General features: G+C 36.8%; 1 protein-coding gene across 1 annotated transcript in view; it reads right to left on the bottom strand.

Moving 5' to 3' along the window:
• Nucleotides 1-235: 235 nt before the first annotated feature.
• VAV3 (vav guanine nucleotide exchange factor 3) overlaps nt 236-25,490 on the bottom strand; it is a 170,930-nt gene continuing 145,675 nt past the window's right edge. The window contains exons 22-27 of the mRNA XM_054211330.1: nt 20,585-20,619; nt 19,037-19,153; nt 18,242-18,329; nt 15,439-15,568; nt 4,548-4,699; nt 236-2,799 (exon numbers count right to left, since the gene is read on the bottom strand). Of these exons, the coding sequence (XP_054067305.1) occupies nt 2,758-2,799; nt 4,548-4,699; nt 15,439-15,568; nt 18,242-18,329; nt 19,037-19,153; nt 20,585-20,619 (564 nt within the window). The 3' untranslated portion in view covers nt 236-2,757. The remainder of the gene's footprint in view (nt 2,800-4,547; nt 4,700-15,438; nt 15,569-18,241; nt 18,330-19,036; nt 19,154-20,584; nt 20,620-25,490) is intronic.

Raw genomic sequence — 25,490 nt, 5'->3', positions numbered from 1 at the left:
ACCCATCACCTTCCTGGATGTGGCAGAAGACAAGGTATCCCAACAATAAGAAGCTCTCAAGGAAAGCTATACTATCCCATTTACATGGACAACTCAGTTTTACAGCTAAACCAGGATTATACAAACCTGGGAAACCAAAACAGAACACTATCAACTTCTGTTCACAATGAGGAGGTGGTTAGGCAAACGAAGTACAAACTTCATAATAGCCAACTATGCATTTTGACACATACCATTAAACAAAAAATTAACCATTTTATTATATTTAACATATTTACAAAATAGTACAAATTAAAGTACTGTAACTCCATTATTGCATGACAACAAAACCTCCATACAGGCAAAAGTAGCACATGAAAGAGACACTCCAGAATATTTAGGAAGTCTTTGGTACTCAAAATATAGTTTAAGATGCAGCATTAACTCAATCAATACAGGGCATTAAACACACAATGACATGTAGATTTATACCACAAAAGTAAGTTTAGCTATGGCTTTCATTCATCTCAAAAGCTGATTACTGGACTCAGGAATCGCTTAAAAGCTTTACAGCAACTTTAAGATCGAGAGACTACTCAAAATTATTCTAAAACCAAGCTGTTGAAAATGACTGATGTATTTCTCAACTTGTATTGAATTAAACTGCCTCTTCTCAGGAGAACTATATGACAGCAAAGCACTAAACACTTCACAGGCCTAGAGCTTATTCTTCTACCCCTTGAGCAGGCAAAACTGTGAAAGAATCAACTTTGTCTACTTAAGGAATATAGGATCAAGCTCCCAATAAACAATAGAACTGCATGGCAAAACATGATCAAAGACAGTATACCTCCTAGTCTACACTGCTGTACACATAATTTACAAATTATGTTTTATGCATAATCTACATATTTACAAATGCTCTCAATTGTTCCATCAAGTAATGCACTCAACACAATCACAGTTTACATAATTTTGAGGTAAATCCTTGAAAAGTTAGAGCATCAGCAGAGTTTCATCTGCAAGGCTGATCTCCCAAGTAGAGCATTTCTAATTAGACGATCCCCTCTTTCACCTGGTCACACAGCAGTGTACGCTAGGTGTAGCAGATGGGCAAGATGGCTGCAGAGACAATGGGGATTATTGTGAATCCTCTGTGCTGTGCTTGGTTCTTCCTGATGGCCAGAAGGAGGCCAGAAAGAAGTGAAGAACACTGGGGACAGGCAAAAAGAATCTGAAATACGTACTAGCAGATTCTGGTCTGTGGATGAACAGTGGGTATTATGTTGCTTGTAGAGTGGTAAAAACTGCGGTGCTAACTCGTGCAGCGTGTATGCACACTAACTGCAAGATGCCTATGTGCAAAGAGGACAGGGAAAAACAAGAGAGAGGATGTGGGACAGGATGAATTAACTTTCTTGATTGGTCAATATTACCCTAGAAAGAAAATGCATTTATATTTTCTTAGAAGTTTTCAAGCCAGATTAGACATTATCTAAGTATTCGAAACTGCACATCTGAAGACATCACCCACATTTATTTTAGCTTGTAACTACAGCACCTCTCACCCTCCATAAATACATTAAAACACTGCCTCACCGAGCAGTGGACATCACTTCACAACGCCTGATGTTTCAAGCTAGCTAACCTAGACACAATTTCCTTTGGGATGTTCATAACACTGCAACAAGATCACTCTCTCATTGAACTGCCACTAACATCCCAGGGAACAAGAGAGGAAAGGGCACAAAGAAGTCTGCAAGTTCTCTTTGCATTACCTTATAAGAGTATAAAAGGAGATAGAAACTCCTAACTAGGAAAAGACATCTTAGAGGTGGAAGCATCAAAGCTCATCTGAATCAATCAAGAGGTTAAGATAAACAGTTCTGTTCTTGAGGGGTGACATCATCTTGCATTAGTATATGCTCCTTCAGAATAGACCTAGAAGATTTATTTAATATTAATGCTGAAAATTTTAAAACTGGTCTTGTCACGACTATCCTCAGTTGCACTTTTATGGTCAGCTGCTGAAATGAAAAAGCCTCACACAAAGACTTGGGATGACAAAGAAAGGATCCCACAATTCCACTTTGTGGACACTTTTTCAAGCGATACCACATCACTACACCTTTTTAAAATGTTGTCTTCAAACACATTGTTAGAAGTTTAGGCAGGACCTCAAAGTAGTCAGTTAACTAATTACATATGCATGAATGCTACTCATGTTTACTACATTCATATTTCCTTCAGAAGGTTTTTGTGAGTGTAGAACTGTTTGTCAGGTGATAAGTAGTAGTTTGATGTTTCAAGACAAGTCTACTAACTATACTTTATGCCCATTGGAATGACTGAACTCTGTTTTCTGCATGCAGTGATAAGGAATAATAAGCCTTCATCTCCTTGTACCATCACAGATGTTAGCTAGAAGAAAAGAGACTTATTAAATATTCAGCCATAGCTAGTATTCATGGTGTAGTACAGGGTGAAATGAAAAGGAGCATAAAGAAAATTGTTTTCCAGAGATCTTCTGGGAAGGTGAGGGTTGGACTTTGTACTGATCCCCAGTGACTGCAAACCAGCAGGTTGTTTCTTGCACAGCTCTGGGCAAGGTAATAATCTGTCAGCACAAACCTCTGTATAAATCCCAACATTAAGACTGGAAGGTTCAGACAGACAAAAATGCTGCTGTTTAAATACTTAACAAGACCAATAACACTTTGAAGATATTAAATTTTTAAAATCCCTGAAACTGCTGGTCAGCAGAGGAAAGTTTTTAATTCATTCGTCCTCTTCAACGTAAGTTGATGGAAACCAGCCCACCTAAAAATGGAAAAAGCAGAACAAAATAATACATGAGATGCACAGGGTTGTTTTGAACAGCTGAACTAGCCAAAACAAGGATGGATCTGTTTAGTAAATATAAGATTACAAAGATAAACTTGACTGACCTGCCACAGTTAGGGTAAGTACCCCAAATAAAATAATAACTTCCAGATATGATGATTTGGAGACTAAATCTTCTTCCCCCCCAAAAACCCCCACCCTTTTTCCCAAATTGGAAGTCTAAGCATTCAGAAAAAAAGTCTAGAAATGCCAAGAGCAGAAGTAGTTTTACTACAGGCAGGATGCTGCTATTTTTTGAATGAGTAGTTAAATATTTAACAGGTTTCAGTCAGGTCCAGCGAATACTCTTCCAAAGGAAATAGCGACTGATTTGATTGTACTAAATGGAGTTGAATTCCATTGCCACCAACAGGAGTGTTAAATAAGACAGAACTGGAAGGCAGAGTCCAGAGTTTTACACTTCATAAGTTATAATGCTATCTCCATTCTGAAATTAATGATGTGTCAAAGAACGATTGTGTAAGATACAGGGAAGCAATGTCCTGTATTTCTTATTGTCTTATCTATTTGCTTTAAGCTTTTTACTCAGACTTCTTTATACCTAAGTCAATTTAATACCTGTGAAAGACCTCAAAACCAAACCCAAGGGCATGATTGGAAGGAGTAACTGCATAAATTTTGTTTTAGACTACCTGGCCAAAATACGTCCAGAGGTGAGCTTAGGATCTGAAGTCCAGGCTGTGAAAGCCATCAGAAAGAACGTTAGTATATAACAGGACATCCCTTAGGATGGGGGTAGCTGCATTAGAATGAGATGCTCAGTTTTATTCACAGGTAAAATGTATACAGGATAACCGTTATTTCTTCTGCTTCCCTACTTCTTGTATAATTGACCATTCCACTTTAAGATCATAACCAGGCTCATGTACATTAAAAAAGGTTCTCAAAATTGCATAAAGCAGTAAATCTGGACATCTACTTCAACCGGACTTGCAACTTGCATTTCCAGCTTCCAGCCAATCTACTTTCTTTCACCTCGCATTCCTTGACCCTGCATCTCAGCCCTTTAGACGTGGCAACAGCAGCCTCAAACACTTCTGACTAATCTGCATTAAAAAGCAGTATACTAGGATTGAAACAAATATTGCCTTTACAGATCAAAACCAAAACTTTACTTCCATGCAAGTCTAAGAATGCAGTGTAAAGTGACTTTATAGAAATCCCTGCTAAATATGCCACTTCATATGAGCCACCTTTTCAGAGCTGAAAGAAACAGCCTCCTATAAAAAAGGAGGCTGATTCCATTACATTACAGTCTGGCAGAAAGGTGTGGAAATCATTCTGTGTTAAACTGCTGAACAGACTTTCACGGCACCAGGAACCTGAGCTTTTGACCCCAAATACATGTGTGTGACAGAGTTCAAGAAACTTCAGCTGTAGCTGTACTATTAATCCTGGTTATTTTCTAACCATATAAACTTGCCCAAATATTCAGCCTGGTAGGTCACATTAAATAACTGATTAATTTACATGCTGGGAAAGCTGCCTGGCAAGACTCCTGCCTGGCTCCTACAAAACAGAGATGAGAACATGTTGTATCTTGTGAATTTAAACATACAAAGAAGGTTTATGATGTAGGAACACACCTTATTTTTTTTATAAAATCACCGTCAGTGAAGGCAGAAATAAAACAAAGAAAAAAAAAGCCAAACAAACAACCTTACCCTTCCATTTACTTCACCTCTCCACCAGCCATTCGCACTCATCTTTGTATAAATTTTGACAACATCCCCTTTCAATAAGGACAATTCTCTCATGTCTCTTGCACAGAAGTCATACCTGGCTATGGCAATGCCTATCACCTTCGGACTTAGCACTGAAATGAAACAGACATTGATATTATTACGGTTTGTTAATTGAAGGCTACTAAAAGTAATGTAAAAAGCAGTACTCTATATATAAAACAATGATTTCACTACATACACTGGCATTAATTTTATGCAAATGTGAAAGCGTCTGCACTATACAGATCAAGAAGGTGAATTGTGTAAAAGTTGAAGGGATTTTATGTGATTTCTTTAAAGTTCTTTTTATTTTTAGAAAAAAGTCAAGCTAGATGAACCTTATAAAGTGTCTCACACCCAAAAATTGCTAAATACATTTGCAATTATTGTATTTTTGTGCTTCATAATAAAACTTGCTGCCAGTTACGTGCATCAACATATTTTACAGGTCACTAGTTTCTTTCCAAAAGAATTATTAGCATTTACAGTTGATTTAACTTTAAACCTCTAATGAAGCAAAACAAACAGAATAAGGTGCTGTTCTTTCAAAAACAACCTCCAAGTTAAATATTAATGCGCTTAAAATTGAAAGCTAACATCAGCATGAACAAAAAAGTAAAGAGTTTCCACAGGAAATCTGTACGGATCATTTGTTACAATCCACATGAACACTGGCTGATGTAAATATATTCTTTTTAGGAGCTTATTCTGTAAATCACCAGTGAATTTATTCTACAAAACTTTTCATGAAGAAAAAAATCCTGTTTCAGTGAAATTAGTACTTAAAAATTGTAAGCTACATCAATATGTAAGCATTTTGCCCATGTAAAGCCCAGATGTTTTAAGCAGTAACAAATTGTGAAATATTTTTAAAAAGCAAATGTGGAAAAAAAAAACTCATTTCAAAACCCAGCACCCCTCTCCCAAATAGTTTTATAGGAAATTATGCTTTTTAACCCTGACGTAGAATGTCCAAACTTGCAAAAGAAACCCTCAACTGTTCCAATTAGAGGAAAGGGGGCATAGCACCTATGAGATAAAGGCCTTTGACCTGAGCAGTTTGGAAAAAAAAACACCTACTACTCCACTGCATTTTGTAGTTGGATTATTTGGCCAAAGCATTCATTTTTTATTTTTTTTCCATTAATGTCATTTTCCCTTGCAGTTGTTTTCCTATGTAAGTCACCATGGATAGGAATTTACCAGCACGAGCAAGCTTCCTACTGAAAAGATTTCAGAAGAATTCATCATATGATCACAATGGATGACTTCATATAATGTATGTATAATTATCTTCTTTTCTCAGAACCCTTTCCAATTTCTCTGAAATTCCCAATCGTCTTTAGGAAATACCATTAAGATTCAAGTTTTAGCAACACCTTCAACAATGTAATACTAAAAGTTCATAGCTAGTTGCCTTTAACTTAAATCAGGAACACAAAACATGGCAAATGAGCTAGAAAAATTTGACGGTATCAGCTCTGCTTGTATTTAAGATGTCTTCTAACCCCACTGGGGACATTTCATAGAAACAGAGGCTTTTGCATAACAGTATTAAATACATAAAACTCATTATATATTCAAATATTTTTAGCTTACAGAGACAATACAAACAATTTATTTTAAAATAACAACAAATACCGTGTTTAAATTATTATTTACTATAAAAATGGAATGTCTAAAAACCTGTTTTGGCAACAGATTATGCCCTTTTTATATCATGCCACTAAAGTTTAGTCCAACATTTCAGACTGCTTATGTAGAGTATGCTTATCAGATACTTGATACAGGATGTATAGGATGCCATACAAAAGAGAATCAGCATCTCAATGTATTGCTTATATTTACACTGTGAAGATGATGTTAAAATCTAGGTGATATATTAAGTATATTAAAGTTCAAGCATACTTTTTCCCCCCTCTAAGTCAGATGTGGGTGCTACCTGTTTAGATTCTGACATGAATGTTATGTCCTATACCTTATCAGGATTTCAGTAATCAATTTTACAAGGAAAGAAGACATCATGGGCAGCAATTGTTTTGGAGAAAGAAAAAACAAAGAGAGCCGTTATTGATTGTAAGGTCAGTAACCATTCATAGGCGTGCGGCAATATCACTGGCAGATTTGGGGAAGCATCACAGGATGAAAGGGGAGCAGGGTATCATTTCAGATTCTAGAAAGGAGATAAATGGGGCAAGGAAGAAATTTACACAAGGCAAAGATGAACAAATTTGGTAAAACATGGAAGAAAAGAACTAAGGAGGGAAGAAATGCATGGAAGAATAATAAAGAGGGAAAATACTGAGGAAACTTAGGATAGGAAAAGAAGGAGGGGCAGATGGTGGGGAAAGGAGGACTTCTGTTTTTCAAGTTGTGAAGCCAGGGAGGAAAAGCAGAAAGAAGCGAGAGAAATCAAAACCATCTATCTCCAAAAGTCTTCAGGCAGAAAGTAGCAGAATTTAGATTAATTTAGAATCCAACATCCATATTTTCAAATAAAAGTGATGCTCATGATAGGAACTATATAAAAGGAAGCCAGATGAATGATGGAATACAGGAAAATGACAGTGCTAATTTTGGAAAAAAATATTAGCCATATCTCTCTGGTGACATAGTCCCAAAACCAACTTGAGTAGAGACTATCAACCCTGAATTCCCAATCAGAGCTGTCCCGGGATAAATGAAAGTTAAGGGAAGACAGTCAGCATCTGGAAAGGGCATCCGTACAGATGGGAGTGAGAAGAAACACTGAGTGAAGGAGAGAAAGAGGATATCTACAGGGAGAATGAGGAAGGAGAGAGAGAGAATGGGATTAACAACAGAGACTGACAGAAAGAAAGCGCCCAACAGGAGAATGTGAAAGTGAAATTAAAGAGGGGAAAAAAGAAAAAGCAAGAAAGAGAAAAAGAAGCTATTGAGAAAGCAGTAATAAATAAACCTGGTGTATTAGGAGGGAGATACCCAAAGGATTAACAGGAAATAGAGTGAGAAATCTGAGGCAGGTGAATAGAAGGTACATGTGTGAATGAGAAAAATACACTTTTGCTTAACCTAGTCTTTCCTTCTGCAAACAGAAGAAAAGACAGGGAACTGTCATCAGCTTTGATTCCCATTAGAGTACATTGGAAAAGCTTCTCATTGACAGTGAGATAGATATGCTACAAATGCATTTTAATACTAGTTTGGGCCACTGATGAAGGAACTGGGGTGCCAACAAAAGAGTCTCCATATGATCACAGCAGGCTGCTCTAGCTTACATTTTTGCCTGCACTTAAATTCCACAAGGGTCAATGTATCATTATAGAAGTTGTGAGTAGATGTTTCTCTCTCCTTGTGGTACAGCCTCCTCATAATTCTGCAGCCATAGCCCCTAAGGGTTGCTCTTGTGTATTATTTTCCATGCTCCTTGAAGCAATGCACATTTATTTGCACTGTTTAACCAAAGCTCAGTTCTATTATACAAGCATGGGCAGCACCTCCAGTAGTGCTCAGTAGACAGTTTAACCCTTCGGGAGATGGGTTACCAACTTCCATATCAGCAGAGCTAAGCCAGCTCTGAAGATCCTTTAAAAAAAAAATACTTGTAACATCCATTAAATAAGTATTCCTTTATTTAATGTAAGCAAATTCTTTGGCTATTTTAAAAAAGATGGTTTTGCTAAGAACATGCCACATAGTCTATCCAGCAGAACGTGAAATCCCATTCAAACAGGTAGATAAACTTAAATTAAGAATTACTCATCAATATTTTTCTTTAATGTTTTGCACTTGTATGAAGAAGTACTTTACACAGCATATTGCAATATGCAAGATATTGAATCCTTACTGTTACAGTTATTTAAGAATTTTCTGATAAAGCGGTTTTTCATAGGAAAAAAGGAATATAATTATAATTTGTTGAAACCATATATGGGAACATGTGATAGGCTTAAAGTAACCCTGAATCTTGATTGCTGTTCTATCACTGTAGGCCACTTCACAATTTTGTTTTCATGGAACCGATACCAGTTTCAGTAAGAACCGACTTTATGATCAAGTACTGTGCAGTTGAATGAAAGAGGTCGTCCTCTATCCTCACCCAAAATGATAGAACCTCACAGTATTCACCTACGATAAAGTGCCAAAACTTAACTCCTTTGTGTTCTCCAATTCAAATGAGATGAGTGCTTCAGACATTCCAGTTAAATGTCATGACCACCAGGTGAACAGCTATACCAGAATGGCTTTCTATTAATCTTTTCTACAATGCGTACTTTATATAAGTAAATGTCAACTGGAAGAGTGCCTTAAAGCTTGGATTCCGAGTCACTGTTGTGACTACTGAAAGGAAGTAGAAGTATCTGCCTCCAAAAAAATCTATATGTAAGGAGACAGAAATAGAAAAAACAGAATCCAAAACAGTGAACAACTGAGAGGCAAAACAATCAAGAGCAGTATAGGACATCGAGATTGAAATCCCTGGCATGAATCAGAGAGACGCTCAGCACAAGTAAGCACACTAGCAATTCTACTACTGAGCTGCTCCCTACGTCCTTTTCCCCTCTAGAAACTGCGGAAAGCCTTAAGAATCCATCTCTGGGCACTGAACAGCTTGGATGGCCTCTGTGGGGCAGACATAAAACATACTGCCTACTTGGATGTCCTAGTCAGATCTTGATTACGACTACATCCATGTTCGTGCATGCTAGACACCTCCCTTCCCCTAGTGCAAAAGCCAACCCCACTCACGATTTCCACAACTCAGGCCAAGTCCTCCACCCCCTGTACACAAAGGTGTGCCAGTGTAATGTGAGTGAATGCTGCGTTAGCAGCAGTAGCTCCTTCCATATGCTCCTCGAAGGCATTTACCTTCCTACTAGCAAAATTCTTCTTGAATCGTCCAGCGGTGCAGTTCACCTCTTTGAAGACCAGGTCTTAGAGACCAGAGCAAGTCACAGCCATACTGAAGCACTAATTGAGACTACCACTGCTACTACTTCAAGCATTTTTATGCAGTCTCTAAGTTTAAAATGTTTGCATTTACTAAAGCCAGGGATGGTTAAATGAGAATAAAGAAAACAATATTTAGAAAACAGATGGGTAAAATTAATAACAATGTTAACGCAGAATTTAAAGAAAGCATTTTCTACAAAATAACTACTGTATTCTAGGATGCTGCTGCAGTATGGTTTGCTGCAGGGATGGGACGAATATATCATTTATCTATAAGCAGTGAAATTTTCAGGTTTGTGCATTTGAACAAATACATTAAAATATATATAGCTCATAGATGACAACTACACAGCAAATTAACAGATAAGTGATCATTGATTGAATCTACTGCAACTATTGAGCTTTGAAACACCTATTCAAACTTATGCTAGTATACACTTTTTCAAAAGTTTGAGAGTTTGATTTTTGTTACACTCCAAGAATAACGTGTAATAACTCAGTTTTTGGAGTCAGATAAGAACGGAAGTATTAGATTCGTCCCTTCCCTTGCTTGCTGCACATAGAAACAACAGAAGCAAATTTAGAAGAAATATAAAAGCAGTAAAGCAGTACCTGACCAGAAAGGAGTGGAGGAAGGGGGAACAAAGCTGTAGTCTGGAGGAGTTACAAAAGAAAACCCACAGAACAAAGAAGGGGCTTAGAGAAAGAAAGAGAAAAAGAGAAAAGCAAAAGAACATTGAAATATTGTCACAAGATTTAAATAATAGTTTTTTAACTATATAATTCATTGATAATAAGGAAACTAAGGTTCCCTACTAAGGATGTCTGGAAGGAAATTGACTATAATAACTAGAAAATTTGGATCTATTATTTCATTTTTAACAATTGCATTTTTCAAAAAGTAAAGTAGAAAGACACCCATTCAGGGTTTCAGAGAAGCAAATGAAAACTGCAGACTCTTGCAAATATTTTCAGATTTAACAGAATATTTGTTTCTTCTTTAATTTTGTGTGGACCCCACTTCCTAACAGAACAAAAAGCAGGAACTCATGCATATGTAAGAATTCCTCTTGAGCCCAGGAAGATTAGTCACACGCCCTTAATTAGGAATATAGTCTAAGTACCAGTTGCACCAGGGTCTCATAATACGCATGGGAAAAAGTATGCATTTTGTCCTGATAATCATTAACATTGATAGAAATTCCACAGCTAAACTGCATCCTCTAAGGCCCAAACAGTATTCCTCGTCTTTGTAGTTTTCCCTGACTTGAGAAAACACCCTTGAGCAAGCAAAAAAGCGTTAAGTTTGGCCTAGGCAGAACCAGCACATCATCCTAGTCCCTGTAACAGCTTCCTCAGATGAAAAGTTAGAGGGGCACTTGCTCTATTGCCAACAAACCTAGGGTCAATATGTTTTTAAATACAAAGTTAGATGAAGTGAAATAAAATTCCTTCAAATGGAACTACAGTTTGTTGACGTGTTCTCCCATTTTGTCCCTTTTTTGAAGGGACAATGAAGATATATAGTGTACGAAGTCTAATAAAATTGGGAAATTTGCTCCCAGCTGTGATTTGGAAAGGGAAGTCCATCTTCAACTGTATAAATGATAACGTAGCTTCTAAATTATACCCAATAATATCTCTAATTACTGACCAGGAGTGTTCCTTAAAATTGTAGCAGGATTATATTCATCACATACAGCTGTTACACTGAACATATTCTTGTGACTACATATGAAACAAAATCATTTTGGTTCACAATGGTTATTTGCAGGAATGACGACTAGAACTATTTTATGCAAGGAATTAACAAAGAATCCATGGTGGAGGTAATGATACAGTTTTGTGCCTCTCACCTGGATGAGTATAGATATATTTGTGACAATGAAACTACCAGCACAATTAAACTAAACAGGGCCAATACTGTATTTTAACATTGACAAGCTATGGCTTACTTGTTAAAAAAACCTCACAACATAAACCAACAGCAGTATCTCAAAGTAATACAAAAGAACTATACTCCAGGGCCTCACACGCACTAGGAACTCACTTCTGATCCTTCACAGCAACGATCCTTTCTCTGCCTCTAATACTAAATGGATTATCTGAAAATGCATGAGGTTACCCGAGGAACTCCTTTATACTGGAGCTAGTAACCCCACATGACAGCTTGGTGTGGAAATATGTTACACAAATCAAAAGGGCACCTTGACTGAAGCAGCGTGCCCATTCTTAGAGACAAATAACTGCCTTTATTTCTACAAAAGGACAATTATAGTGTGCAGAAGTAGTGTGCAGGAGTGAAGATAGGTCAGGTGCTACATAGGGGGTGGGGGGTGGCTGGTCCTTTCCTGGCCATACATTATCTTAATTTTTCGAGAATTTTTCTGGTTGATATAACTGAAGATTTGTTTTTACTTGTGAAATTCTGGACAACTAAACCTATGTGGGCAAGGAAATCCTACTAGATTTCTACAGATAACTAGTCTATTTTTAAAGGTCGGCGGTAAGGGTTTTGGTGTTGGCTTTTAAGGAGAAAGGCTGAGTTCTTTCGTTTCCTTAAGGGTTGAGATGACATTTGTTTTATTTTACTTTATTAACAGATACTTTTACACAGTGAATGGACTAAGTAGTAGAATGATATGATATAACCAATGTACCTACTCCTAGTCTACAGCTGATGAAAAACAGTCAAATAGTATTTAGGCTTTGTGATTTAGGTTATATTAAAATCAAGGAGACTCAGATTTCTCAGTATGATTGTGCCCTGCATCAGCAGATTGGAATAAAAACTACTCTGCAGAAGAATGTAAACTTTTCTTCCATTTTTGCCTTTATTTCATTAAATGGTCAATCATCTCTCTAATCTAATATAAAAATTAATATTTTTCTTTGTAGCAAAACAAGATTTGATCATATTACATCTAGAAAAGACTAGGACTGGAAAATTAAGAAGAAAGAATGTACCATTTCCCCAAAAATCTTCTTAATTAACTTGAATTTCTATATTGAGAAAAGTAAATGTCTGACAGCTTTTACAACAACATTAAAAGTGTACAATAAATATCGGAACAGTGGGTGACCTCTGCAAGACTAGGAGACTAAAAATCTAAGTTCTAATTAAAGTGGGATGGCAAATTAACTAGCTCCATAAAATGAAAATTTTTGTTCTAAAATTCTAATAGATGCTGAAGGGAGAAATAATTCTCTAAAAATTTAAGAAGTTACAAGGTGATTTATTATGATTCATATCAGAAATTACAAGTAAACTGAAATGCCACTTGATTTTCTTTCCTTCAATGGGTAACTGAAAACATGACAATTACAAAAAATGAATATAATCACATTGTTCCAGAAAGTGAAATTAATTTGGTATTGCCATTCAATTTCACAGCAGCTCAAAGACTTCGGCAGTAGAAAATAATACAACTCTGACAAAGTCTACAGTAGTTCAACTCATGGTCTTTAGAAATACTTTTCCCACTTACTCTGTCAATTATATATGCTAAAGGCCAGCTGTTTTGAATAAGAAGCTGGTGCCTTTTCAAAAGATGGCCTCATTAAAAATCCAGATACAGTCATGTGAATAATGTTGTGCAAAATACTGAGTTGAAACCCAAAACCTCCTTAAAATCAGCTTCAGACTGCCAAAGTCCATTGCATTCACTGGCTTCAGGCCCGTGCTTGTTAAAATAGGGTTAATGTGACATTGAATAGTTGAACAACTGAAAAAAAAAAAAAAAGAAAAGAAAGGAAAAGTACCCCTCTCTCTCTCTTCAGCTAACTTGTCTGGCTTCCTTTTAACAACTGTTTTCTTGCACTCACATTAAGTGGGAAAAGGTCAAAAAAACCAGCTATGTTGTTTTTCCTCACTGAGGGCTGGACATGGGGCATGTCCAACCGCTGCCCCATGACTTATTTGCTTCCTCTACTAAACAAAACTGCAGCCTAAAGTTTACCAACTTGTTTCCAAATTCAGCCCAGCAGTGTTCACACAGCCTAGATATATAGTTATCCTAACATCAACTTGGTAAAAACTAAAAGGACAGCTTTAAAACTGAGCAGCGTGACTCACAGATGGGCTGTTAATCATGGAAATTTTGCTTAAAAAAAAAAAACAACCCAAAAAAAACCCCAAAGAAACAAGCCAACACCACACATGCTAACACTTTAAAAGAAAACTGTCAAATCCATTAATGGAAATGTCATTCAGGGTCAATCTAGGTAGGACAGCAGAACTGTGGAAATTGAGAGGGGTTTTTGATCAGTATGGCCCAAGACAAAACCTGCCATTTCCCACCAGCTGAGTTTATAACATTAAAGGGCTGATATTTATTTACTGTGGCAGAGATGCACTTCCTCATCCCCTTGACTTAAATGAGAGCATCCCACACTCATTTCTCTTGTTCTTCCATATATTACCTAAAAGGTCTTGTAAAAGGAGATGTAGACAGAAGGTAATGAGGATGTAACGTAAGTCTTGTGTCCTGTAAAGTTTGAAATGATTTAGCTAATATTCCTGCAGACTAGTAAGTTGGTGGATAGTATAGACACATTCTAGCTGGCCTAAGAAAGGCAAGAAAAGAAATTGGCTCTGGTCACAGTCAACAATAACCAAAACAAATGCAAAGTAAAGCAAGCAGGGCATATCCTCTCAACAATTAAAGCCTCAATGCTGTGAGGAGGCAATGGATGAGGAAAGCACAAGAGACAGCAAGAGGAAGAGAGATGCAAAGGGAGGTGGGAAGCTAAAGGGAGAAGAAAGGATGGGACAGAAATTCACCAAGAGTGGAGATGTACTGAGATACAGCATGGCAGGGAGACAACTGACAGAAGTCCTGGGAAGCAGAGAAAGATAAGAGAAATGGAAGGAATAAAGAGGAACTGGGAGATAGAGACAGTGAATGAAATGCACGAAGACACACTGGTTTCTTACAATCATCTGTCCTAACTTATTTTCACTTTAATTAGGAGAGGAAAAAAGTTATAGAAATGTTATGGAACAGAGGCAAGCAAGGAAACAAAAGCTCACAAACAGCAAATGAAGGTAACACAGCCAGCTTCGTCATCACAAAGACTAGACGGGACCCTATGGTCTTTCACAGCAGTCTTCGTATTGTTAAAATCCCCATTAATTTTTATTTTCCTCTTATTATCTGTTGCAGTACAAAGATACAGCCATCATCTGCAGAATTGCAAATCTAATATTTGCTCTCAGAAACATCATATACTTTCCAGAGGCCAGCCATGTGGTAGTTTTTATCATTAACATTGAACCTGTACGTGTCCTAAAAATCATGCTAACTTCTATTTAAGTTGTAATAGGCTAAATAAAGGATACCACGTGCATTGTAGATCTTCTCAGTTCATTCCTAAAGTTCAAAACTTTTTAACTGCTATTTATATCATACAGTAGTTCATTAATTTTCAGAAGCCTACAGGCCTGTAATAAATATTAAGGTTAAAAGGCAGGCATAAAAATGATTATGATATAGTAAATCTAATGGGGTTTTTTTGAGACGTTTATGTGGTATTACTGAGCTGCTACTTCATGTGGCTACAAGATAGAAATTGTCACAGATATTATTAACACTTGTAGCTGCGTGTATGCAAATGCCTGAAAAAACTAGGCAGGACGCAGTTTAATCTCTCACCAGCACGCCTAATAGATTTTTGAATATCAGGGAGATTTTAAGTTTGGCAGCAAGACAAACTTGCTAGACATGTTTATAAACCTCCTGGCAGATCTGAATCTGCTTAGCTTCAAAAAATCCTAGCTAAAAGCATTACCATATTAATTGGTTCTATGTCAAAAATGGGAAATGAAGATGTTCAAAGTACCTTGTCCTTTTAATATTTATATGACAGAAAATAATATAAAAAAAATTATAATACTCACAGTTGCCACCTGTTCTGTTACTCCTTTGTCCCACTGAGTTTTCAGATTCTTTGTATGGAAATTGAAGAGTAGTATCCAAACTTCGAAAGCCTTCTTTGAGAGAGTGGTGCTTATAGTATTCTACGAGTTCCTTTCAGAAAGGAAAAATACTATGTCATTAGAAATTGAAATCACATCCTTTTCAACATTCTGGTGTACAGTCAATGAGAGTTTTATCATACAAGTGACCTTATTTTATAATACAACATCCCACAGTACGTGTTTGTTTTTATAAAATCAAGTATCCTAAATATTGACTGCTTTTACGCTGCCACTTAACTGGGTATTGTTTTTTTGCTTTTTGTTGGTGGTTTTTGGGGGACTTGGGTTTTTTTTGGTTTTGTTTGGTTGGTTGGTTTTTATTGTTGTTGGGTTTTTTGGTTTTTTTGTTTGTGTTTTTTTTTTTTTTTTTTAAGTAAAACCTTATTGTCGGAGTCAACACTTATTGCTCCTTTGAGCCAGGCTGAGCTGTTGACAAACAGCTGGCCTCTAAAACATTCATTGCACAAATCACGGTAGCAAGCTCACAAACAGGTAAGTAGCCCCTGTCAGTGTGGATGGGGCTCCTCAGGAGCCTGTCACATCACCGTGATTCACATCAGCAGCAGAGTTGACCTTTCACTGCACCTTGGCCTGCTTTACATGCTCAGCACATTTTAATTACTCTTGTGAAAGTTTTTCAAATGTGCTATGAAAACTATGTACAAGAGCTGTTCTACTTTTGTTACTTCCAAAGTAGCAGAGAACACCGTGTCACTGCAGATCACTACTTTAGGTTTCCATGGCTGCTGGCTTTGTCTCTCTTCGGCTCCCAGTTGTACTTACGCTACTTTTGTTCCTCTCTTCTTCCAGACACTGTTACTTTTTCTCTTCCGTCTACCCAGAACAAAGCAGTTGTTCCACAGCATATGCAAAGAGTACTTACACTATCTCTTGTCTACGTAACTCTCAAGGGCAGACTTCATCATACCCTAAAACTGCGTTATGAAATTACTTTTCCCTCATTGATTGTTAGCAAGGCTAAATTGGTAGCAGTGAGGCCTTTATACCAGAAATTTCTTTTGTCCTCTCAATTCTTTGACACAACGCATATCCTTTTTATTTCTTTTTTTATCCAAGTTTGTCAGGACATTTATCCAATGTCCTGTACTTACATCTCTGATCATCCAGCCCTATTTTGAAACCTGCATCAGTGCGTTAAACCGCATCATTGCCATAAGATATCTGTCAGCCTGGGACTCCAGCTCCCATGCTTTGTCAAGATCCTGAGAGCGCTCTGATGTTCTCATCAGCTTCCAGTGAACTACTTGTAGCACTTGCAGACTCAGCAGCCACCTCCTTTGTGCATTTGGGGAACACCATGATTTCTGTTACTGCCAATCGTAAGATCTCAGGGTCCCCAGCCCTAACACTAAACACTTCACTGGTTTTTAAGTTGTCAAATGAAGACAGAGTGTGGAAACAGCTTGGTGCATTCTTCATCAGGAAACTGATGTTCTTCCCATTATAATAGCCACTTATTTCAATAGGATCAGGCAAAGCATAGATTTCTGCTTGATTTTTTACCACTTGTAGGATGCTCTTGTTTTACAGAGTATCAGTGGTTAAATTAAAACAATTTCTAAGGCTTCCTGGTTTTAAAGCTTCTCTCCCTAATCTTGTTTTGCATTGTCCTTCATTTTTATTTTTTGTTTTAGAGTACTTGGATATGCATGCAGGAAGGCTGCAGCATAAGTTTTAATCCAATTGATTGCAGTAAATATAACATATTGAACAAGCTTCGTTTAACAATGCATCAGAAAACGCTTAAGCAGTAAAATTTTACAAATGCACTGCAGTAATTTATTCAGACATCTTGTATTTATGAGTCTTGTCCGAGAAAAATGAGCTATTATGAAATTCTTTCAAATTAGAGTTCAAAAAAAAGGAATTTACTCCCAGTACAAGATGACTCCGACATAACATTGAAAATTCACTGATCTGGGCAGTTATAACACGACACTCTTACTTCAGGGAATGAACTATGGCTATAGTTGGAGTGAAGTTAATGACAGAGCCTACGTTTTGTGTGTTATTACTATAGATTGCTAGTGAGTGGTTTGCTGACACAGAGTATAAGTTCAAAGTAGCCACACAGTTGCTTTAAACTAGTTGATATTGACTCCAGATTACTATTATTCCAACAAGAATTTCTGAGCTATTAGCAGTTTAGACAGTCCCATTCTCTCGCCACACTTTGCCTGTTGCACCAGGACCAGGAAGACCAGCCTGTCACAATTTTTTCTGGGCTCTCTGACACAGCTGCACCTTATATCCTTCTCCTTCTGAATTTACATGTCAATAGGCATCATTATGTTCAGAAGTACAGGTGTACATGTGCTAGGCTGGGAAGGAACCTTCACTTAGCTACTTTTAGGGATCGTTACTATATAGAGAAAGATTTCCAAAGACACCAGATTCTCCTTTCAAGATTCAGCCTAACTCTACAGTGGGCTGACGCATGGGATTCAAATTCCTCCTCTCTTCTACATCACTGCAAGGGACACAGACCAGTCCTAAATATAAATACGTAATTTTAAGCACATGCTACCATTGCTTAGAGCATAAACCATAAATATAAAAAATTATCCTATTAGTAGGTATGGACACAATCAAACCTCTTACTCTCATAGGCTTCTGTAATTTCACAAACCAAGGTCGCTCTCACTAACAGCAACAGCTACATAGAAAATCGCACATTGTTAAAAACTTAATCAATACTTACCATTAAATTTTTAAATTTTCTGTTTTCTGCAATGTGGAAAAAGCCATCTCTTGTTAAAATCTTGATGTGTTTCACTTCGTTATTGTACCTGTGGGCAATGAGTAACTTATGAATATAAATGTGTTTTTAATCAGATGCAATCAATAATTTCCTGAGGCCATGCCCCAATAACACCACATGAATAAATTCTTAAGACAAAATGTATATTTGTGCTAAAACAAAGCTGACATCTAATTAACCAAATATACTTATTAAAGTAAAGCTGAAGAGTTAATCTGGATTCAGAAAAAAAGTCACAACTAACTGCTTGTTCTAACTGGGAATTCCCATGTATTTCTTACTTTTATATTAATTTTGATAAACAACATGAAAGCAAACAAGACCCTCATAATAATTTGGATGCACAGAATTTATGAACCCACATTTTACTGAAATGTCTGAGATGAAAAGGGCTTCAACAAGTTCTCACTGAAGTCAATGAAACATTCTTATTCACTTCAGAGAAGGAGATGACATTACACACCAAACAATTGCCTACTCTTACCCAATATACTAGACCATCATTTTTGTAGACACATTTGCTACATCAGCATTATAAAGCCATTGTTATCTTCCTACTATAAGTTCTGGGTATTTTTGTCAGCAACTTCAACTTCAGTTTTCCTATATTGACCCCCTTAAAGGCTGTGTACGATTATATAAATTGAAACAGGTTTTTATTTTCCTAATTTCAAGTATTACCTAGACACAAATGAGAACAGGAAAACTTTCTGTAGGAGATCTTATTCCACTTACTTAATACTAATTGCATATTCTCCTGACTCTTTGGTCCTGTGCCGCACCAGGTAAGTGCTATTTATTCTGTTAATAAGTTCACTCTCTGCTTGCAATCTTTCCATTGCTCCTGCAAACCTGTAACAGAAAACAGTAACAATTGCCTATGATTTTTTCAAAGCTACAAATATAGGTCTATCAAATATGTAATGCAGAGTCTCAATATTCTGCATATGAAGGGGATCTAAAAATATATCAGTTGCAACTGAATACCACTTCTGGATTTTTGAATGAAGAATAATGCATGAAAAAAATTCTGCACTGGGGGGTAGAAATTCTTAATTAGAGAAGTACATGTGCACGTTGATTACAACACCTGTTAAGGAAAGTACTCAAGCCTGAACATTAGCTGAATGACTACTGGCTTGAAGACCTCAAAAAAACAAATGTTTTTCTGAATTGTGTGTTGCAAGTGAAACAATAAAACGAGGTCCAGAACCTTTGAACCTCCTTGACTTCTAGTGGGATTTATCTTAACAGAGTGAAGAATCAGCCATCAGTAGTATACTAGGTCAAAAAAAAGACCTACACAGAAATTTGGTATTTATACAAACACACTATTTTATTTGGTTTCATAATTAATCATCATGTTTAAATGATAAACTTTAATGGGTAGACTAAACACCCACAATCAAAAAAAAAAAACCCACCACCAGCCTAATACATCCAAATTTGAAAGAGCTAACGCTAAGAGTTGAAAGCTAAGAAAGCTAAGACAAATAAGTCACTGGTTCTGCAACCTGACTGCATAAGCAGATTTGTGCCCTTGCTCTGCCTTGCTGGTTTGGGTGGGACTTCATGAGAGGCGGTCAGCAGACATTTATTTGCAAAGCTATATTAAACATTCTATTTGGCTTGTTATGAAAAATCAATATTTGTTTAGATCCAATTCTGATTTCACTTTTGGCAAACTAGAGGAAATCAGAATTCTCATCTAAATGACAAAGCATAAAAGCAGTGAAAGAACACAAGTGGTGCTTGTTCTGTTCTCTCAGAATTACCACATCTTTTTGGGAAGCAAGTTGAATTCTGGTAAAGAGTTCACACACTACATAAGCCTCAGACCAGCAGTGGTTGTAGTTTTGATACAGCATCCTTCCATCCTTTTATATCTCTACAATCTTTTTTTTTCTTTTTTTTAATGAAACGAAGGATTATTCATGAGACAAGATTTATTTAATGTTATTCCTTCTCTTTTTTCACTTAACATGTAAGATCTACTTGCACGCTTCATATTACACTCATCTCTTATTATTCTATTTCAGACCTCTGGGACTAACGCTGCACGGCTACAGAGTTGTAAACAAAATGTCAAAATCACTAAACACTTTATTACATCAGAAATGCTTTTAGGCAATGCATGGTGTTGCTTTCCTAAACCATTACACGATGCCTTCTTCAGAAGCCTGGAAAGGTTAAACCAACATAAATTAAATTGCAGTAAACACAGTTGTCTTTCTATGACTGCTTCTTTCAAAGAGATTCTTGTGAGACTAGACAGGGACTCACCACGGTTGTGAAGAGTAGTCTACTGGTTTAGGAACCTAAGACAGGAAAAGACACAGGGGAATGAGGATCAAGATTTTTTTCTAATCAACGCAAATTAGATAGCATTTATCTGTCAATATCCAGATGAACAAGTTACAAGAAAGAGATGATCTAATTAGTTCGCAAGTTTGTTTTCTTTTGAAGGAATTTATAACAAAGGACAAAATCATTCCAGAAGTTGTACAAAATATTTTAACTCTTTGCTGCTGCGATAGACTTTTTTTTTTTACTTAATAGAACTGTTAGAAGTTTTTCTGACACTGCCTACATTCAAATTTCATACATAAAATAGCCCAATGCTACGTACTGTTGAAAAGTATCATTAAAATGTGTGCCAAATTTACAGTAACATTTATAAAATTCACTTCATGTATGGCATTAGAAAGACTGTCTACTAGGAAATATAGTATATAACCTTCTGAGCGAGTTGAAGATAATGCACAGATTGCATTGTATGACATCATTCATGCCTTTGTATTTGACTTGGTTAACTCTTGTACTGGATTTTAATAAGCATGGAATTTGATTCTCAAATTCAATTTAAAAAAATAAAGCAAATGACAATCAGTTTGCAAAATGGACATTCTACATATACATAAACATATGCATAGATAATGTTCATACATGCGCAAGATGCACAGTATAGCGATCCCCATGAAAATCAGCATTTCATGTGGACCACCTCCCACCGGTGTACAAAACTGCTATTACCCTACTCTTCTAAAACAATGTGTTAAACTTGCAAAGTGCTGAAAAATTTATTTTAGTGGAAGCTTAGCATACATACAGAGACTTTGAAACACAGGTCAACTGAGGAAAATATTATTATACGGGCCCACAAACTTAAATTAATTTAAATCAAAATCAATTACAACTCCTACTAACTTGACCTCTGATATCAACTGAGATCTTTATCAAGTCTCTAGACCTGATCTTGAAATAAAACTCCAGTGATGGCACAAAAAAAGCCTCCCCCTTGCCCTCCCCAAAAACACACCACACATGCCAAAAAAAACCCAACACCACCACAAAACCCCCATCTCCCTGCATATTATATCACAGTATCATATGTATTATATCATAGTATCATATATCATAGTATTCTGCAGTTAAAGTTGCGCGAGTCAAGTAATGCAAAATTTTTGTGTTAACCTCTCCAAAATGCTATCGTATATTCTAGCAGTATTGCTAAAGTAGTAACAGGCACCTTTTGAACAGAAAAAAACAGAATAGAAAGCTATGAAGTGATTATTGAACCAGGATATTGTAAACTAAATGACAGCAGACAGTCTGAGCTGAGGGAACGTACAGAGGAATATGATATTTACAGCCACTTGTGTTGGTAACCTTATCTTGCAACTTCCTCAAAAAAGCACAGTTACTGGAATGCATAATTACTAAATTATTGAAACAAGTAAGAATAGTTACAATGTCACCATTTTAAGGCTCTCATCTTCACGCGAAGAAGCCTCAGCACTAGAGTTATATAATGCACTTACTCCAAAGGCTCCGCTTAAACCACTGGCCAAGTATTTTCTTGCATAACTTCAGGACATTTTCCAGTTGAGAAAGTTTTCAAAAAAGTTTAGATTAGGAATTAAATTAGTATCTCTCCTATCTTCTTTTTCTCCACAGAAGTAAACAAAACTGCTCAGGTTTTTGTGATGGATAGGTTTTTGGCTAACTTTAAATTTACTTAAGATGTAACTTCCATCCCTGCACTGTCGTGATTCATTTCCATGAACCAAAATTTGCAGAGCGCACAAAGCTCTGCTTACTACCTTTGATATAATGGTCACTCAAACTAAATATATAAATACTTGCTCAAATGACTCTCAATCAAAGATTTTCATGATAAAATACTGAATTTTACAGGAGAGACCAAAACTTACTTTTTTTTCTAAATAACAAAGCAGACACTGGTGTGGAACAAATTAAAGTTCTCTGTAATAAAACCAGGGTCACATGTTCAGCTTGCACAACAGTAAATCTATCCAGCTGTTAAAACAGTCATTAAGTTAGTCTAGCTCTTGAGAAAGAAAAAGGAAATATGCATAACTCCCAAATACTGTAGACAACGGGCTCTCAAACAGCAGCATTTATAGTGCTGGTGGGCTGCAAACTCCTTTGAAGCGTAGGGGGCCTTACACAGCCAGGTACTACCACTGGTAGCAGCAGCGGCACTTCATATCCCTACAGCTACTGATGGTGTTACCTGGGGACCTCTGCTTCTAGTGGTGAGACTTGGAAAAAAGTCAACAGATTATGAATATGCTGACAATTAATTCCTAAGAGAAATGTTTTAGCAAAGCGACCAAATGAGACGTTTCAAAGCCAACTAGGCACTTATAAAGTCTTTGCATGCTGCAAGATATATCAATAATATGTTTCATCTACAGAAGAATTTCACCTTTAATGATTTGTATTATCCCCATAGGACCAATTAAATAACATGCATTCTATCAGCAGCAGGAATCACGGAATTTTTCAGAGTTGGAAGGGACCTCTAGAGATCACCTAGTCCAACTCCCCTGCTAAAGCAGGATTGCCTAGAGCACATTACTCGGGACTGCATCCAGCCGGGTCTTGAAAGCCTCCAGAGAAGGGGACTCCACAACCTCCCTGGGCAGCCTGTTCCAGTGCTCTGTCACCCTCACCGTAAAGAAGTTTCTTCTCATATTTGATCGTAACTTCCTATGTTCCACCTTGTGCCTGTTACCCCTCGTCCTGTTACTGGGAACCACTGAAAAGGGTCTGGCTCCATCCTCCTTAAACCCACCCTTTACATACTTGTAAGCATTAATAAGGTCTCCCCTCAGCCTGCTCTTCTCCAATAAAGAAAATAAAGGAAAGGAAATACGGAAAATAAAGAATAGGTAGGAAAAAAAAAATATTCTTAATTTGTCAAGTATCCTAATATGTTGGAAAGGATATAAAAATTCAAAGATGGTTTAAGTCCATCCTTCAGAGCAGTTAAACAATAGAGAGTAGTCCTTTTAATTAATTTTGAATGGGCAGATATATAGATATATAACAAGCATCGTTCATTGTCATGAAAAACAGTAAAATCAAATGTTATTCCAGAAGCTCTTGGCTCATACCGTGCTATGTATCCAATGCCTCTATAGAAATGAAAAAACTGGAAGCTAGAAAGAACCAGATATTAGTCATATGGTGCAGAAAATGTCTGCTGACATATACTACTTATTGCAAAGAGAAAAAAATTGTTTATAGGTACATCTGTGAAAAGTCTGGAATATAGATATTCTGGAGCTCAGCAGTTTTTCTTTCAATATTCATTCCTAAAGTCTTTTAGATGTATGTATTTTATGCTGTTTCTGGGCATTTTTATATCAGCTGGTTGTAAAGACTGTTAGACTTAATAATAACAGTAAAAGTTATAGCATGTTTAAAACCTGATTGATGTTTCAGTATCTTTAACTGCATCATTTATCATAATAAGATGTTTATATTTCATCCTTCCAAGTTAACAGTGGTGAAGCATCAATTTATCTTTTTGTTCTGATCATGACACCGCTTGGTAACATTTCATGAATAATATTTATTCATTCTGTAAAGCTGTATTATTTTCAATACTCCTCTAAATAGTATATTTCTAAATTTAGCAGAAAGCTTTATCGCTAGAAAGTAATCTTCACAACACCCCAGTAGTATTTTTCTTAACTTTGGATATCCCACTTCGTCTGCTTTAAAGTATAGTGGTAGTTCCTAAAACATTGTTAGAGTTGCTGTCAATGATACTATGCAATGACTGACTGGGTGGTTCCAAGAACCTAACGCCAGTACCGAACAGGCACTGCCTGTGTGCAGGACAGAGACACCATGGCATGGGAAATCCACAACTTTTACAATAAGCAGGGGGTGGGGGGAAGAAAGTTAAATTCACATGAAGACAGGCTAAGTTTCTAAGAAGACGGGCTGAGAGAGTTGGGGTTGTTCAGCCTGCAGAAGAGAAGGCTCCAGGGAGACGTTCTACCAGCCTTCCAGCACTTAAAGTACAGGAGAGATGGGGAGGGACTCTTTGTCAGGGAGTGTAGCAATAGGACAAGAGGTAGTGGTTGTAAACTGGAAGAGGGTAGATTTAGATTAGATATTAGGAAGAAATTCTTCCTAATATTCTTCCTTGGAATTCTTCCTTGAGGGTGGTGAGACACTGGAACAGGTTGCCCAGAGAAGTTGTGGATGCCCCATCCCTGGAAGTGTTCAAGGCCAAGCTGGATGGGGCTTTGAGCAGCCTGGTCTAATGGGAGGTGTCCCTGCCCATGGCAGGGGGGTTGGAACTAGATGATCTTTAAGGGCCCTTCTAACCTGAACATTCTGTGAGTCTATGATTCATATAACATTTTCATCTTTATTCCAGATCTGTTCTCTCACTCAATCTAACATATCTTGTATCTACAAATATTCTGTGCACCCCTCTTCAAGCAAAATTCTGAAAATACAGGGCCCTAAGGATGTCTCAGAATATACTAATGTGTTTATATTCTTTAGGATCACATGTATATTTGTTTTAGAAACTAAGGCACAATATAAGCCTCAAAGGGATATCGAAATGCAGCCACTCACAGCAGATTCCACCTACTTGGAAGCCATTTAAGTGGCATATCTTGATTGCTGTAATGAAAGCAATTCTATTAATAAGTCAAACTTGTGAATCAAGTTAAAAGAAGTTAAAGCTGTCTTAAAGCAAAGTAAAAAATATGATTCACCCCTGGTTTTATGGGTTTACATCAATTAATCTCAACAAAGGGACATATAGTAATCCGATGCACAGTGTTACAGAGGGCAGAGAATGAAGGAGCAAGCATACAGTGTATTAATGCATCATCACACCTGTATACAAAAC

The sequence above is a fragment of the Rissa tridactyla genome, chromosome 8, assembly GCF_028500815.1.
Source record: "Rissa tridactyla isolate bRisTri1 chromosome 8, bRisTri1.patW.cur.20221130, whole genome shotgun sequence".
Lineage (NCBI taxonomy): Eukaryota > Metazoa > Chordata > Aves > Charadriiformes > Laridae > Rissa > Rissa tridactyla.
The sequence above is the reverse complement of the archived record's forward strand: the minus strand, read 5'-3'. Positions and strand labels throughout refer to the sequence as shown.